Source organism: Nomascus leucogenys, chromosome 6 (genome assembly GCF_006542625.1).
Source record: "Nomascus leucogenys isolate Asia chromosome 6, Asia_NLE_v1, whole genome shotgun sequence".
NCBI classification, from domain to species: Eukaryota; Metazoa; Chordata; class Mammalia; order Primates; family Hylobatidae; genus Nomascus; species Nomascus leucogenys.
This window is the reverse complement of record NC_044386.1, coordinates 12,826,966-12,841,187: the sequence shown is the minus strand read 5'-3', so window position 1 is coordinate 12,841,187 and position 14,222 is coordinate 12,826,966. Positions and strand designations below refer to the sequence as shown.

Sequence of the window (14,222 nt, the reverse complement as noted above, 5' to 3'; positions counted from 1 at the left end):
CTCCTAAGTTGAGCAATTAATTGGGTTTGAAGGATTTTGATTGGCAATTGTTGACAACTTCATTTAATATAAATTTTATTTATTTATTGTTGAGTAAAGTACTAGAAAATGTTCAAAATCTTTGGGTTTGCAAAGTTTGTCATTAGTAGGTGACTTTAAGTTGTAAGTTGCTTGACACGGTGACCTTACTTTTTCCTTCCATGTTTTGAGCCATGGGAGCAGTTGCAGCTTACAGCAGAGCTGAGGAAAAAGTGTTCCACCAGTCAGGTTCTTTTTAAATTGTAACTTACAAGCGATGCTTTTGCCTGTCACTGGATCTAGTCAATTATGGAACTCTTGAGTTTTTCCTTAAAGATTGATTCTGCCAAAATTTGGAAGCCTGAAGTTTTGAGATAGGAAAATAATTTATTTCAAAAGTGTTTTAAAAATAATCTTTTCTCAAATGCTTCAGAAAGATTATGCCTTCTAGTCATCCCATGAAAGTCAGTATTAACATTTTGTAAATTTAAAAGGGAAAAATTTGGTTTCAAAAAATGATTTTAAAGGATCTAAATTTCTTAGGCGTGAACTACTTTTTTACATCTCGTCTTTTGCTAATATTGCTTTTGGTTAAGTCTTTTGGTTCTATCTTAATAGCTTCTTTAAAACAAACGCTTTTAATTAGTCACAGCTCAAGGTATCAAATGTGCTTTCCAGAAGGCAAGAAATATATGAAAGTGACAGGAACAATGTCAAGACCACCACGATACACAAAACCTAGATATTTAGATTCAGTAAATAATCATTTTCCACCCTTTATTACTCCTCAACAGTGATGAGTCCTGCTAGGCAGATAGTTCTAAATGTTGTTTTTTTCTACAACTCTTAATATTAGCATGTTTTATAATTTACCTATATACATTTAATATTACAGCATTCTGATCTAGGCAGACTATGGCCCGCGGACCAAATCTAGCCCACTATCTATATTTGGATGGCTTGTGAAATAAGAGTAGTTTTTACATATTTAAATAGTTTTAAAATAAGTACATGAACAATAGTTTTGATTTTGCCTCTTGGCCCAAAATATTTACTATCTGGCACTTTAAAGAAAATATTTGCTGACCTCCTTTCTAATGAACTGTAACTTTCTGCTTATACACATTTATGTCAAGTTCACATTAAGATTTGTTCAGGATTTAATGTGATTTGAAAGGATTCTGGCGCGGGAACAAAGCAAAGGTATAAACACGTGGTGTAGCTGAGTTCTCAGACCCTGAAATGCGGGATGTTTTGAGGTTGGCTGCCCATCTCTTCACTCTGTGCGTGTCCTTTGCAGGCCAACTTGGTGGTGCAAGAGAATCGCCATCTTCTGGCCATGCAGGATCTGCAGAAAGCCCAGGACAAGTTGGATGACAAGCAGGCAGAACTTGACGTGGTGCAGGCTGAGTATGAACAGGCCATGACTGAAAAGCAGGTAACTGCCCTTTGTCATGGCAGGGACTGTCACGCATCTACACGGCTTCTCTCTCCAAGAGTTTGGGTTCTTGTGGGGTTTCACTGAATTAAACATAATACATACATAGCACATAATGGACACCAAGGGTCTTTGGTGAGATGACAGGATGGTCAGTCAAGATGGCAGTCAGTGCTGGAACATAGCCATTCTGAGTTTCTTTATTAGTGGTGATGGTAATGATGACAGCATCTTGTGTAGCAGCATTTGTGTTATGTTTTTCGAATCATGTCCTCCCATTTTTATCTCATTTAATCTTTGAAATAACTTGCAAGGTAGGCAGGATGGATTTATTTATTTATTTATTTATTTATTTATTTATTTATTTAGACAAGGTCTTGCTCTGTCGTCCAAGCTGGAATGCAGTGGCATGATCACGGCTCACTGCAGCCTTGAATTCCTGGGGTTAAGTGATCATTCTACCTCAGCCTCGAAGTAGCTGGGACTACAGACATGCACCACCATGCCTGCCTAATTTTTTGTAGAGACAAGTTTTCACCTTATTGCCCAGGCTGGTCTCAAACTCCTGAGCTCAAGCGATACACCTGCCTCGGCCTCCCAAAGGTTGGGATTACAGGCATGAGCCAAGGCACCCTAGTGCCTTACCTATCTTTGTTCTCATTTTAGAGCATTCAAGTCAAATGCCTAAAGAGATCACAGACGAGGCGGCTCACGCTTGTAATCCCAGCACTTTGGGAGGCCGAGGCGGGCGGATCACGAGGTCAGGAGATTGAGACCACAGTGAAACCCCGTCTCTACTAAAAATACAAAAAAATTAGCCGGGCGTGGTGGCGGGCGCCTGTAGTCCCAGCTACTCGGAGAGGCTGAGGCAGGAGAATGGCGTGAACCCGGGAGGCGGAGCTTGCAGTGAGCCGAGATCGCACCACTGCACTCCAGCCTGGGTGACAAAGCGAGACTCCGTCTCAAAAAAAAAAAAAAAAAAAAAAGAGATCACAGACAAAAAGTACCTGAGTTTCTAAATAACCAGGATTTTGTCACTTTTTTTCTTTTACTTTAAATACGTACTGATTTTTTTTTTTATAAAGTGGTCTCCCTAGAGTATATAAGCTTTTGGCTTAAAAAATCTGTATCTGCCTCTGATAAATCCAATATTTGGTAAATAATAGCTAGATTCACTCTGTTTTACCTTGATAATTTTTATGAAATTCACCCTTACCCCTTCTCAGCCTTTACTTGACTGAGTAAAGTCTTTTACTTTACTTGGGCGAATTGAAATTCCTGCCTTGTTAGTTTTATAGGGGTCCCAATAAAAGAGTTCAGATAAACATTTCAGTTTCACTATCTGCAGAATGTATGATATATTCTCTTAAAGATAAGTCTTCTGCAAGCAAAGTAAAAGCTCTTAGAAGCTTTAAAGAAGTAGCACTTTTGAAAAATGTCTGTTCATGTCCTTTGCCCACATATTAATGAGATTGTTTTTTTAAATTGTGAATTTCTTTAAGTTCCTTATAGATCCTGGACATTAAGATTTTTTTAAGATGCATATTTTGCAATAATTTTCCCCCATTCTACAGGTTGTCTCTTCACTCTGTTGATAGTTTCTGTTGCTGTGCAGAAGCTCTTTAATTAGATCCCATTTGTCAGTTTTTGCTTTCTTTGCAACAGACACTTTTCAAAAAAAGATGTACATGCGGCCAACAATCATATGAAAAAAAGCTCAGTATCACTGATCACTAGAGAAATGCACATCAAAACCCAATCAGTTACCATCTCACACCAGTCAGAATGGCTATTATTAAAAAGTCAAAAAACAACAGATGCTGGTGAGATTGCGGAGAAAAAGAATGCTTATACACTGTTGGTCAGAGTGCAAGTTAGTTCAGCCATTGTGGTAGATAGTGTGGCAATTCCTCAAAGACGTAAAAACAGAAATACCATTGACCCAGCAATCCCATTACTCGATATATACCCAAAGGAATATAAATTGTTCTGTTATAAAGCCACATGTGTGAATATGTTCATTGCTGCCCTGTTCACAATAGCAAAGACATGGAATCAACTTAAATGTTCAGCAGTGGTAGACTGGATAAAGAAAATGTGGTACATGTACACCATGGAATACTACGCAGCTATAAAAAAGAATGAGATTGTGTCCTTTTAGGAACCTAGATGGAACTGGAGGCCATTATCCTTAGCAAACTAACACAGGAACTGAAAAACCGAATACCACATGTTTTCACTTATAAGTGGGAGCTAAGTGATGAGAACACATGGACACATAGACAGGAACAGCACACACTGGGGCCTATTGGAGGGTGGAGGGTGGGAGGAGGGGGAGGATCAGGAAAAATAACTAACAAGTACTAGGCTTAATACCTGGGTGATGAAAAACTCTGCACAACAAACCCCCATGACACAAGTTTACTTATATAACAAACCTGTACATGTACCCCTGAACTTAAAATGAAAATGAAATTATAAAAAAGAAGTAGCACTTATGTGGGTTTATATACTTATGTCTCATAAAATTCACTTATGTATGGAAAACATTATGGCAGTTTGAAAGAATCTACTTTGGAAGGAGTGTTAATTTCTACGATTTTGAATGCTCATTTGTGTCAGGAAGCTCTACTGAACACAGTGAAAATACTTTACCTTCTCATTTTATTATGTGTACATTTTAACATTTTTACCTTAATTCATTCAGCAAGCTTTATTGTTTTTGAGTATCTGCTATTTGTTAGATAAATAATCATGGGACCACAGAAGGACTGTTTAACATTATGGCTCTAAATCTAAAACTTGAATTTCAACAAATGTCAAATTCCTTATTAAAAAAAAAAATCTGGGCATGCCTAGAACCAACTTCTGAACTTGATCTTCAGTCATTTCTGTTGCTCTTCTCCCTCCATAGGACTCCATGAAAGTCCGGGGGGTTGTGGGCCTCCCAGAAGGCAGGAGAAGGGTTCCAAACTGCAGTTCACCATGGCCCAGGCCTGCATGGCCCATTGAAGGAGAGTGTGTCCTGGCTACGCCCTATGCAGAATCCAGTGCCTTTGCCTAGGGTTCAGCTTGCCTAGGCCTGCTGGAGAGCTAGTCACCTCTCTGGGACCTATCAGAGAGTGGGCCCGAGGATGGGAGTACTACTCGGGGAACCCAGTATATCCCGTGTGCTCCCCTCAACAGGCTGGGGGGAACACACGGAACTTACAGCTTTCTTTCTCTTGCATTCTCAACATTTACTCCTTTTTCTTCTCCCAAACTGTAACCCCCCAAAGAAACCTGGGCTTCCAGAAAACAAAAGCCAGAAAGGGAGAGGACTGGTCATTTTCTGATTTGGCTGATGGAATTGGGATTGCAGAATTTAGGGAAAGCAAATCAATATTAAAAGTATCTTACAAATAAAAAGTTTTTTTTTTTCTAATAAACAATGTGGGATCGTCTTTCCCAGCTGGCACCTTCCCTCTTGAGGGAAACAAATAGATGTGAGTGGCCGTAGTTAGGGGATGTGCCTCTCCGATGGACTTAGTTTTTTTGCCTTAACTCTAGAGGAAGAAAATAGATTAGGACAAAGTGGAATAAATATCTTGCTTTTGAAAAACACTGTAATGTGTTATTATTACAAAAAAAGCAATTCATGTCTCTATAGAAAATACAGGTAACCCTGGAGATGAACATTAATCATATTCTGTTATTATTCATATCATAATATATGCCTTTCACATGCATTTTAAACTCAACATAACTGATAATTTAGGAATGCCATTTTATAAATTGATTTTTTAACAATATATTGTGGTCTTCTTTCTTGGTCATAAAAATTTTTATAGGTTTTTTTATGGCTTCAGAGTATTCTTATTCATGGATACACTATAATTTATTTAAATAATCCTCTATTGTTAGACATTTAGCATGTGTATATACATTTGAACACCCAGTGACTTGTCATGTAGCTAAACCTTTGTCCATACCCATTTTATTTCATAAGTTTAGATTTTTACAAGTAGAATAAGCAATTGTTGCTTAAACACTAAGAAACAGAGCCATTTGTTTTTTGCTTTTTGTGTTTTTTTGAGCAGATTTGAGCGGCACGATCTTGGCTCACTGCAATCTCCACCTCCCGGATTCAAGTGATTCTCCTGCCTTAGCCTCCGAAGTAGCTGGGATTACAGGCACCTGCCACCACGCCCGGATAATTTTTGTATTTTTAGTAGAGATGGGGTTTCACCATGTTAGTCAGGCTGTTCTTGAACTCCTGACATCAAGTGATCCACCCACCTCGCAGCCTCCCAAAGTGCTGAGATTACAGGCATGAGCCACTGGAGCCATTCGTTTTTAAGAACTAAGCACTGGTCAGGTGCAGTGGCTCATGCCTGTAATCCCAGCACTTTGGGAGGCTGAGGTGGGCGGATCACCTGAGGTTAAGAGAGCTTGAGACCAGCCTGACCAACAAGGAGAAACCCCATCTCTACTAAAAATAACAAAATTAGCGAGGTGTGGTGGCGTATGCCTGTAATCCCAGCTACTTGGGAGGCTGAGGCAGGAGAATCACTTGAACCTGGGAGGCAGAGGTTGCAGTGAGCTGAGGTCATGCCGTTGCACTGCAGCCTGGGTAACAAGAGTGAAACTCTATCCAGCCAAGTTCCATGGGCAGGGAATAAGAGAGAGGACAGGGCAAAGGAGAGAGGACTGGGCTGACGGACACATGGAAATAGAATCTCATGCTTCTTGTGAAGTAATGGCTCACATGTCTCAGGAAGGCAGATAATATGGCGTGTTCTACAATTATATTTTTGAGCCAGAGGCTATATTTGTTTCAGTAAAAGTTTTCTTGTGATTATGACCTTTGTTAGACCTTGCTTGAAGACGCAGAGCGATGCAGACACAAGATGCAGACAGCTTCCACGCTCATCAGTGGCTTGGCAGGTGAAAAAGAAAGATGGACAGAGCAAAGCCAAGAGTTTGCTGCACAAACTAAAAGACTTGTAGGTATGTAAATTTCTTTATTAATGAGATTATGTGTTGACTGTGATAGGGAATTTGAAAGCTTATACTTTAATCAAATTCCTCTGTGTGTGTGTGTGTGTGTGTGTGTGTGTGTGTGTGTGTGTGTTTCTCCAGCCATTTCAGAGAAAGAGACATTGCTCTGGCATCTATGCTGTCCTTATTAGATGTGTTAACTACCTTTATGCCTTTTATTATCAGGTCACTTTAGAATTCTGTGAGTGCATGGGTATATTGATCAAGGTCACATTTAATGAAGGCTCTGTCTTATGAGGTTTGATTGTCTTAAACTTAGAGGTCATCTTTTCACTCAAAAATAATCCAGTGCTTGACTGCTAGTAGGTATCACTTGGTAGGCCACTTGGACCTTATTGACTAATAAACCAGACTACTGCTTATTCACCAGCACAGCCACTTGTGCTTCCAGTTTGATTTGTGGAATTTAGTTTAAAATAACTATTGTCTTTTTATTTTTTTTTCATTTTTAATATGCTGTACAATTACAAGGATGAACCTAAAGTATTTCAATGGTGTTTGTTTTCTATTTTAGGGGATGTACTGTTGGCTACAGCTTTTCTATCTTATTCTGGTCCATTTAACCAAGAGTTTCGTGATCTTCTGTTAAATGACTGGCGGAAAGAAATGAAAGCCCGGAAAATTCCATTTGGAAAGAACCTAAATCTCAGTGAGATGTTGATTGATGCTCCTACTATTAGTGAATGGAACCTCCAAGGTCTGCCAAATGATGACCTGTCCATTCAAAATGGAATTATTGTCACGAAGGCATCTCGTTACCCTTTGTTAATTGATCCACAGACTCAAGGCAAGATCTGGATTAAAAATAAAGAAAGCCGAAATGAACTCCAGGTAATTTGTGTTTTAGTATGTTTATGTTACCAGTTATGTTTTATTGCCTCAGATAAACAAAAATCCAAGAGTAAAGAAATATTTGAAAACACTAGAGATGTTTTTGTAATCCTAGGTAGAGCAGTAGCAGATGCAAGCTTAAATCTAATATAAAGATATTTTCTAAAACTTTCATTATTTGCATTTGTGTTGATCTCTACCAATGCCGTCTTTCAATGGTTTCAGACTATTTTGTCAGGGTCCAGGGCTGTCTTTGATAAGTAGAGAATGGCAGAGCTGTATCACACAAAGTGTGCAGCACTTTGCATGAATACTTCCTAATTATTACATTATTATTTGTCACAAAAGTGGTAGTGGTGAAGAAAAAACATTGTTCCCACACAGAGCCTTTACATGCTTCCCAATAAAACAAAATGATGGTTTGCTAAACAACAATGGAAACAGCTAAACTTCTTTACAATTTCACCAAGTGTAGGTTTCAAAGCCAAGAATCTCTAAAAATCTCTATAAAAGTTGAATGCCCCTTATCCTAAATACTTGGGATCCGAAGTGTTTCAGATTTTAGATTTTGGAATATTTGCATGTACATAATGAGATAACTTGAGGATGGGACCGAAGTCAGAACACAAAATTCATTTATGTTTCATACACACCTTATTCATATACTTGAAGGTAATTTTATACAATATTTTGAACAATTTTATGCATGAAACAAAGTTTGTGTACATTCAACCATCAGAAAGCACAGTGGTCAGGTGTGGAATTTTCCACTGTGGCATCATGTGGGCTCTCAACAAGTTTTGTATTTTGGAACATTTTGGATGCTCAATTAGAATGCTTTAGGCTTCATTTGAAAACAGTTATCCCTGTACATTGCTTCATGGTAATGTCTGTCAATAGCAACCTTGTGATCCTGTTCCTAGATCACGTCTTTAAATCACAAGTACTTCAGAAACCACCTGGAAGACAGCCTTTCTCTTGGAAGGCCTTTGCTTATTGAAGATGTTGGAGAGGAACTAGATCCAGCACTAGATAATGTTTTGGAAAGAAACTTCATTAAAACTGGGTCTATCTTTAAGGTAGGTTAAACCTATGGATGACAATGTGCAGGACAATTACCATGAGGCCAGGTCAATGTGACACAGATAGAATTCTCTCAATAGGCAACAACTTAAATCTGAGTCCATGGGAAAGGTTTGTTTTTCTCTTCTACACTTCTTGACTTTGGATTAAAATATCCAAGAGCAAGCCTTTTAGGAATATTGACTTCACTTTTGTAATGTGAAAAGGGTCTGACTGCATTTGATGCTGACAGCTTTGAAGCCTCTCCATGCCCCTCTCCCCTTCTGCCCCACCCACATCTGGGCAAGTTGATAAAACTTGGGTGCCTCCTGCTTTGGCACAGGTTGAAAATTCAAACCATGCAATCCCCTGTCCACACCTATGTTTGGGAACCCTCACCCCAGCTCTACCCCCTAAACACCATAAAGCCCTAGAGCAGCTGCCCCTCCCTGCTCTCTCAAGCCAGTTTTTGGGACCTGTTTGGGAACCTGCTCTGATCTCTCCCAAAATCTCATCATGTGAGTAATAAACCTTTTTATACTCTTTCGGTGCGTGTGTGGCATCATCAGTCTCAACCTCTGAACTGAATTTTGGGTAAGGGATCCATCTCACTCCTGCAATGTGATCTCAACAATTTTAGTGTTAAATTCTATATTCAGTCCATTATATATATGTGTGTATATATATATGTGTTTCTTCCTCCCATCCTTCTTTGCTTCCTTTCTTTCATCCTAGTTGTCTGAAGCTGTGCAGATGCCTCATGACCATTTCTTTTTTAGTATACAAATGATCTCCAATTATGTAATTATTTAAAATAATACTTGATCTGATACAAAAAAGACACAGTAAGAAATATCTTTTATTACTTTTAAATTTCTTTTTATAAAAAAGGTGAAAGTTGGTGACAAGGAAGTAGATGTGTTGGATGGCTTTAGACTCTACATTACCACCAAACTGCCTAACCCAGCCTACACCCCTGAGATAAGTGCCCGTACCTCCATCATTGACTTCACTGTCACCATGAAAGGTCTAGAAGATCAGTTACTGGGGAGGGTCATTCTCACAGAGAAGCAGGTGAGTGAAGTGTGGCTCCCTCCCATTCTGCATTGCTTTAATGTCATATTTCATTGACAAAAATAAGATGATAACAATTGTAATAGGACTGAGTTTCTCTCCTTTTATTCCCTGTGTTTTTTTCCATTAATCTCTTAAGTGTTTTCTTTTTTTCCTAAAGGAAATTATTAACCAATCATCTACCCATATGTTTCACAAATGTCTCATAAATTGCATATGTCATCGATGGCCTTTATACAGACTGATGATGAAACTACGAGGAATCGGTCTCATTTTCAGCATCATTGTTCTGTTCTTAAATTGCTTGATTTTTCTGAAAAGTGTGTTCTATTATGAATTCTACTCATCTGTTGACTTCTAGTTTTCTAGTACAGGTCTAGGTTTTTCTTTCATTTGATTCATTATTATGCTTTTAGAATATAAAATTAGAACTTTGTACTCATAAGAAACAACATTGTCAGTTCTCATTTGTCATCTAAGAGAGCCCTGTAGTATGTCCTGATGGGATCTGATGTGAGAAGACAGAAGTTTGTGCCACCTGAGTTTCACTCTGTAACTTTTGAAGGCTACTGACTTAACTATGCTAATGAAACATAACTCCATGTCTGCCTTCTTCACTTCTGTTTTATGGAATATCTTAATGCTCAATGAAAAATGGCCACACATTTGTAAACTTCCTTCTTTTGAGTGAGCATTTTCTTTAGGGAATATGTGAGGCTTCATCAAAGAAATGTGGAAGATTTTAATGGGAATGTTATGGTGAAACTGCACAAACTCTTAACGTTGCTATTGATTTGCTCCTGGGTTCAATAGTAATGAGGAGTTTAGTTAACTTTATGGCACCTTCTACGCTGACCTGAAGATCATTTATGTTAATACAGTCAGCAAAGTCTTTGTGGTGTGTCTCTCCCCTTATCTGTACCTTTTCTGTGTGTTGTACGGTGCTTGCCCTTCTGAGCCCTACCATATCTCTTTCTCCTCTACTTTCTGCCCTTCTCTCTCCCTTCCCTTTTTCTGAACATTATTGTTAATTTATAGCACGTGAATCACAGAGTCATAAAGTTGGAAGCTGCATTAGGAGCATTTAATCCAGCTTCATAAATTCGCATGGTTGAGTGATCTCAGAATGGCAGATACTGATTCTGGTTCCTGCCACTGAGTTGCTGTTGTGGTAATGACAGCCTTCAAAATATGTACTTGCTTAGTTTTTGAGTCCCGAGTTAAATCTCAATAGAGGTGGTGGAGGAAATTTAGCATCGTCATATAATTACTTCAGGCGGGACTGGAATTCTTGAGCAATAGCATGTGACCTTGAGCAAGTGGAAGTTCCTGAGGGTCTTTTGGGCCACCTCTGTCACTGCTATTTGAGAGTCTCCTTCCACCTGTAGCCTTGGCTTCATGGAGATAAGGGGCCCTGAGGGCAGTTTGAATAATATTCTTGTCCTTGGTTTTCTTATATTTAACTGAATGAATACAGTCTCCTTGGAACAAATAATTTGATCTGACAGACCTGGATTGCAGCAAAACACAACAACAGCAACAACAACAACAAGAACAAAAATAAACCCATCACTGGGCCTTAATTCCTGTAGCAGAGGTTTAAGATGAAATAAGGAGCTTGTTAAGCTCGTTTGAAAACACTTGGAGCAGCCCTGAAAAGCCAGTATGGATGCAGAACCAGGCTTTTTCCTACTTCTTAGGAAAATTGAGTGTCTTGAGAAAATTACTCCTTTAATATCATCTCATTATCAGAATCTGTTCTGGGCTCACAGTAAATAATTCTTACAAAATGATCAGCCAGAATAATGTGACACTCATTTTTTTCCTTCATAATAACAGACACTCGTTTTCTTTTATAATGTGAACAACATTATAACGCCTAACCTTTATTTATTTTGTTCCCAAAATGAGGTCTCGTGATAGAAGAAGTGAGCTGCTGGGCTTAATTTTGATGGATTTTCAGCAGTATGCTTGTTCTAAGGGGCTTTTACTTTTGCAGCTTCTTCACTTCCCAGCATATTCCTGAATCTGCTAACACTGCTGGACCTTCTCAATCTGGGTGGTGCAAATGGGTCTGAGTTGATCCCTGCTGCTTTTGGGTCATTTCCTACAGTCTAGTTACTGAATTGAAAAGAGTCTTATGTCTGTGCCTTATGAACACAGATATATTAGTTCTGGCCAGGGCAATCAAGCAGGAGAAAGAAATAAAGGGCATTCAATTAGGAAAAGAGGAAGTCAAATTGTCCCTGTTTGCAAATGACATGAGTGTATATCTAGAAAACCCCATCGTCTCAGCCCAAAATCTCTTTAAGCTGATAAGCAACTTCAGCAAAGTCTCAGGATACAAAATCAATGTGCAAAAATCACAAGCATTCTTATACACCAATAACAGAAAATCAGAGAGCCAAATCATGAGTGAACTTCCATTCAAAATTGCTTCAAAGAGAATAAAATAACTAGGAATCCAACTTATAAGGGTGGTGAAAGACCTCTTCAAGGAGAACTACAAACCACTGCTCAAGGAAATAAAAGAGGATACAAACAAATGGAATAACATTCCATGCTCATGGATAGGAAGAATCAATATCGTGAAAATGGCCATACTGCCCAAGGTAATTTATAGAGTCAATGCCATCCCCATCAAGCTACCAATGACTTTCTTCACAGAATTGGAGAAAACTACTTTAAATTTCACATGGAACCAAAAAAGAGCCCACATTGCCAAGACAATCCTAAGCCAAAAGAACAAAGCTGGAGGCATCATGCTACCTGACTTCAAACTATACTACAAGGCTATAGTAACCAAAACAGCATGGTACTGGTACCAGAACAGACATACAGACCAATGGAACAGAACAGAGCCCACAGAAATAATACCATACATCTACAACTATCTGATCTTTGATGATCCTGACAAAAACAAGCAATGGGGAAAGGATTCCCTATTTAATAAATGGTGCTGAGAAAACTGGCTAGCCATTTGTAGAAGCTGAAACTGGATCCCTTCCTTACACCTTATACAAAAATTAATTCAAGATGGATTAAAGATTTAAATGTTAAACTGAAGAGCTTTCACACAGCAAAAGAAACTACCATCAGAGTGAACAGGCAACCTACAGAATGGGAGAAGATTTTTGCATTCTACTCATCTGACAAAGGGCTAATATCCAGAATATACAAAGAACTCAAACAGATTTACAAGAAAAAAACAAACAACCCCATTAACAAGTGGGCGAAGGATATGAACAGACACTTCTCAAAAGAAGACATTTATGCAGCCAACAGACACATGAAAAAATTCTCATCATCACTGGCCATCAGAGAAATGCAAATCAAAACCACAATGAGATATACCATCTCACACCAGTTAGAATGGCGATCATTAAAAAGTCAGGAAACAATAGGTGCTGGAGAGGATGTGGAGAAATAGGAACACTTTTACACTGTTGGTGGGACTGTAAACTAGTTCAACCATTGTGGAAGTCAGTGTGGTGATTCCTCAGGGATCTAGAACTAGAAATACCATTTGACCCAGCCATCCTCTTACTGGGTATATACCCAAAGGATTATAAATCATGCTGCTATAAAGACACATTCACACGTATGTTTATTGTGGCACTATTCACAATAGCAAAGACTTGGAACCAAACCAAATGTCCAACAATGATAGACTGGATTAAGAAAATGTGGCGTATATATACCATGGGATACTATACAGCCATAAAAAATGATGAGTTCATGTCCTTTGTAGGGACATGGATGAAACTGGAAACCATCATTCTCAGCAAACTATCGCAAGGACAGAAAACCAAACACCGCATGTTCTCACTCATAGGTGGGAATTGAACAATGAGAACTCATGGACACAGGAAGGGGAACATCACACACCGGGGCCTGTTGTGGGGTGGGGGGAGGGGGGAGGGACAGCATTAGGAGATATACCTAATGCTAAATGACGAGTTAATGGGTGCAGCACACCAACATGGCACATGTATACATATGTAACAAACCTGCACATCGTGCACATGTACCCTAGAACTTAAAGTATAATAATAATAATAAAATATATATATATATATATATATATATATATATATATATATATAAAAAGGGTAGTACATGGTTTTAAACTTTCCAAAGTTGTTTCTGCAAGAAATTTATTCAAAGGACAATTATTGATATTTTATAGAAAAAAATGAGCTGAGGATAAAAGAAAGTGGATCAAGCCTGTTCACTTAACAGAGTCATGGGCATGTTGCCTGCCAGTCTTTCCTCTCACTTGGGAGAAACTCAACCTGAATCAAATATTTGCTGTTAATACTAATTGCCTCCCATATTTCATATCCTACCTGTTGTAAATCTTAATTTTAAAATAAGAGGGTTTAAGAGTCAATACCCCATAAATATACGATACATATTAGTTATTCACCCAAGATATAATACTTCATAGGCCTGTGGAAATTCTGACTCCTCTTACTAACAGCCTAGGTGCCCAGGGATCTGTAGTGCACAGTTGCAAACCGTGTGTTGGCCTGTCCTCCCTCTTTCATGCATTCAGATATCACCCTTAAGTATAATAAACTCAGGGCCTTCTGTAATTCCACAAATTTAGTACCCTAACAAATAGATTTGAGTTCACCTGTTAATAGAAGCAGCAACCTGAAGCTTCTGGATTCTAGGTGAACATGATTAGAGACTGAGCACAGGTCTCCTCCCAGGAAGCTGTCTCAACCCATCCTGTCTCCACAGCATTCTCCTA

General features: G+C 38.7%; 1 protein-coding gene across 1 annotated transcript in view; it reads left to right on the top strand.

Annotated features, from left to right (window-relative positions):
- Positions 1 to 14,222, top strand: part of DNAH5 (dynein axonemal heavy chain 5) — a 234,597-nt gene that overhangs the window by 164,157 nt on the left and 56,218 nt on the right. The window contains exons 61-65 of the mRNA XM_030815104.1: positions 1,319 to 1,456; positions 6,310 to 6,445; positions 7,011 to 7,327; positions 8,251 to 8,406; positions 9,281 to 9,463. Coding sequence (XP_030670964.1) covers positions 1,319 to 1,456; positions 6,310 to 6,445; positions 7,011 to 7,327; positions 8,251 to 8,406; positions 9,281 to 9,463 — 930 coding nt within the window. The remainder of the gene's footprint in view (positions 1 to 1,318; positions 1,457 to 6,309; positions 6,446 to 7,010; positions 7,328 to 8,250; positions 8,407 to 9,280; positions 9,464 to 14,222) is intronic.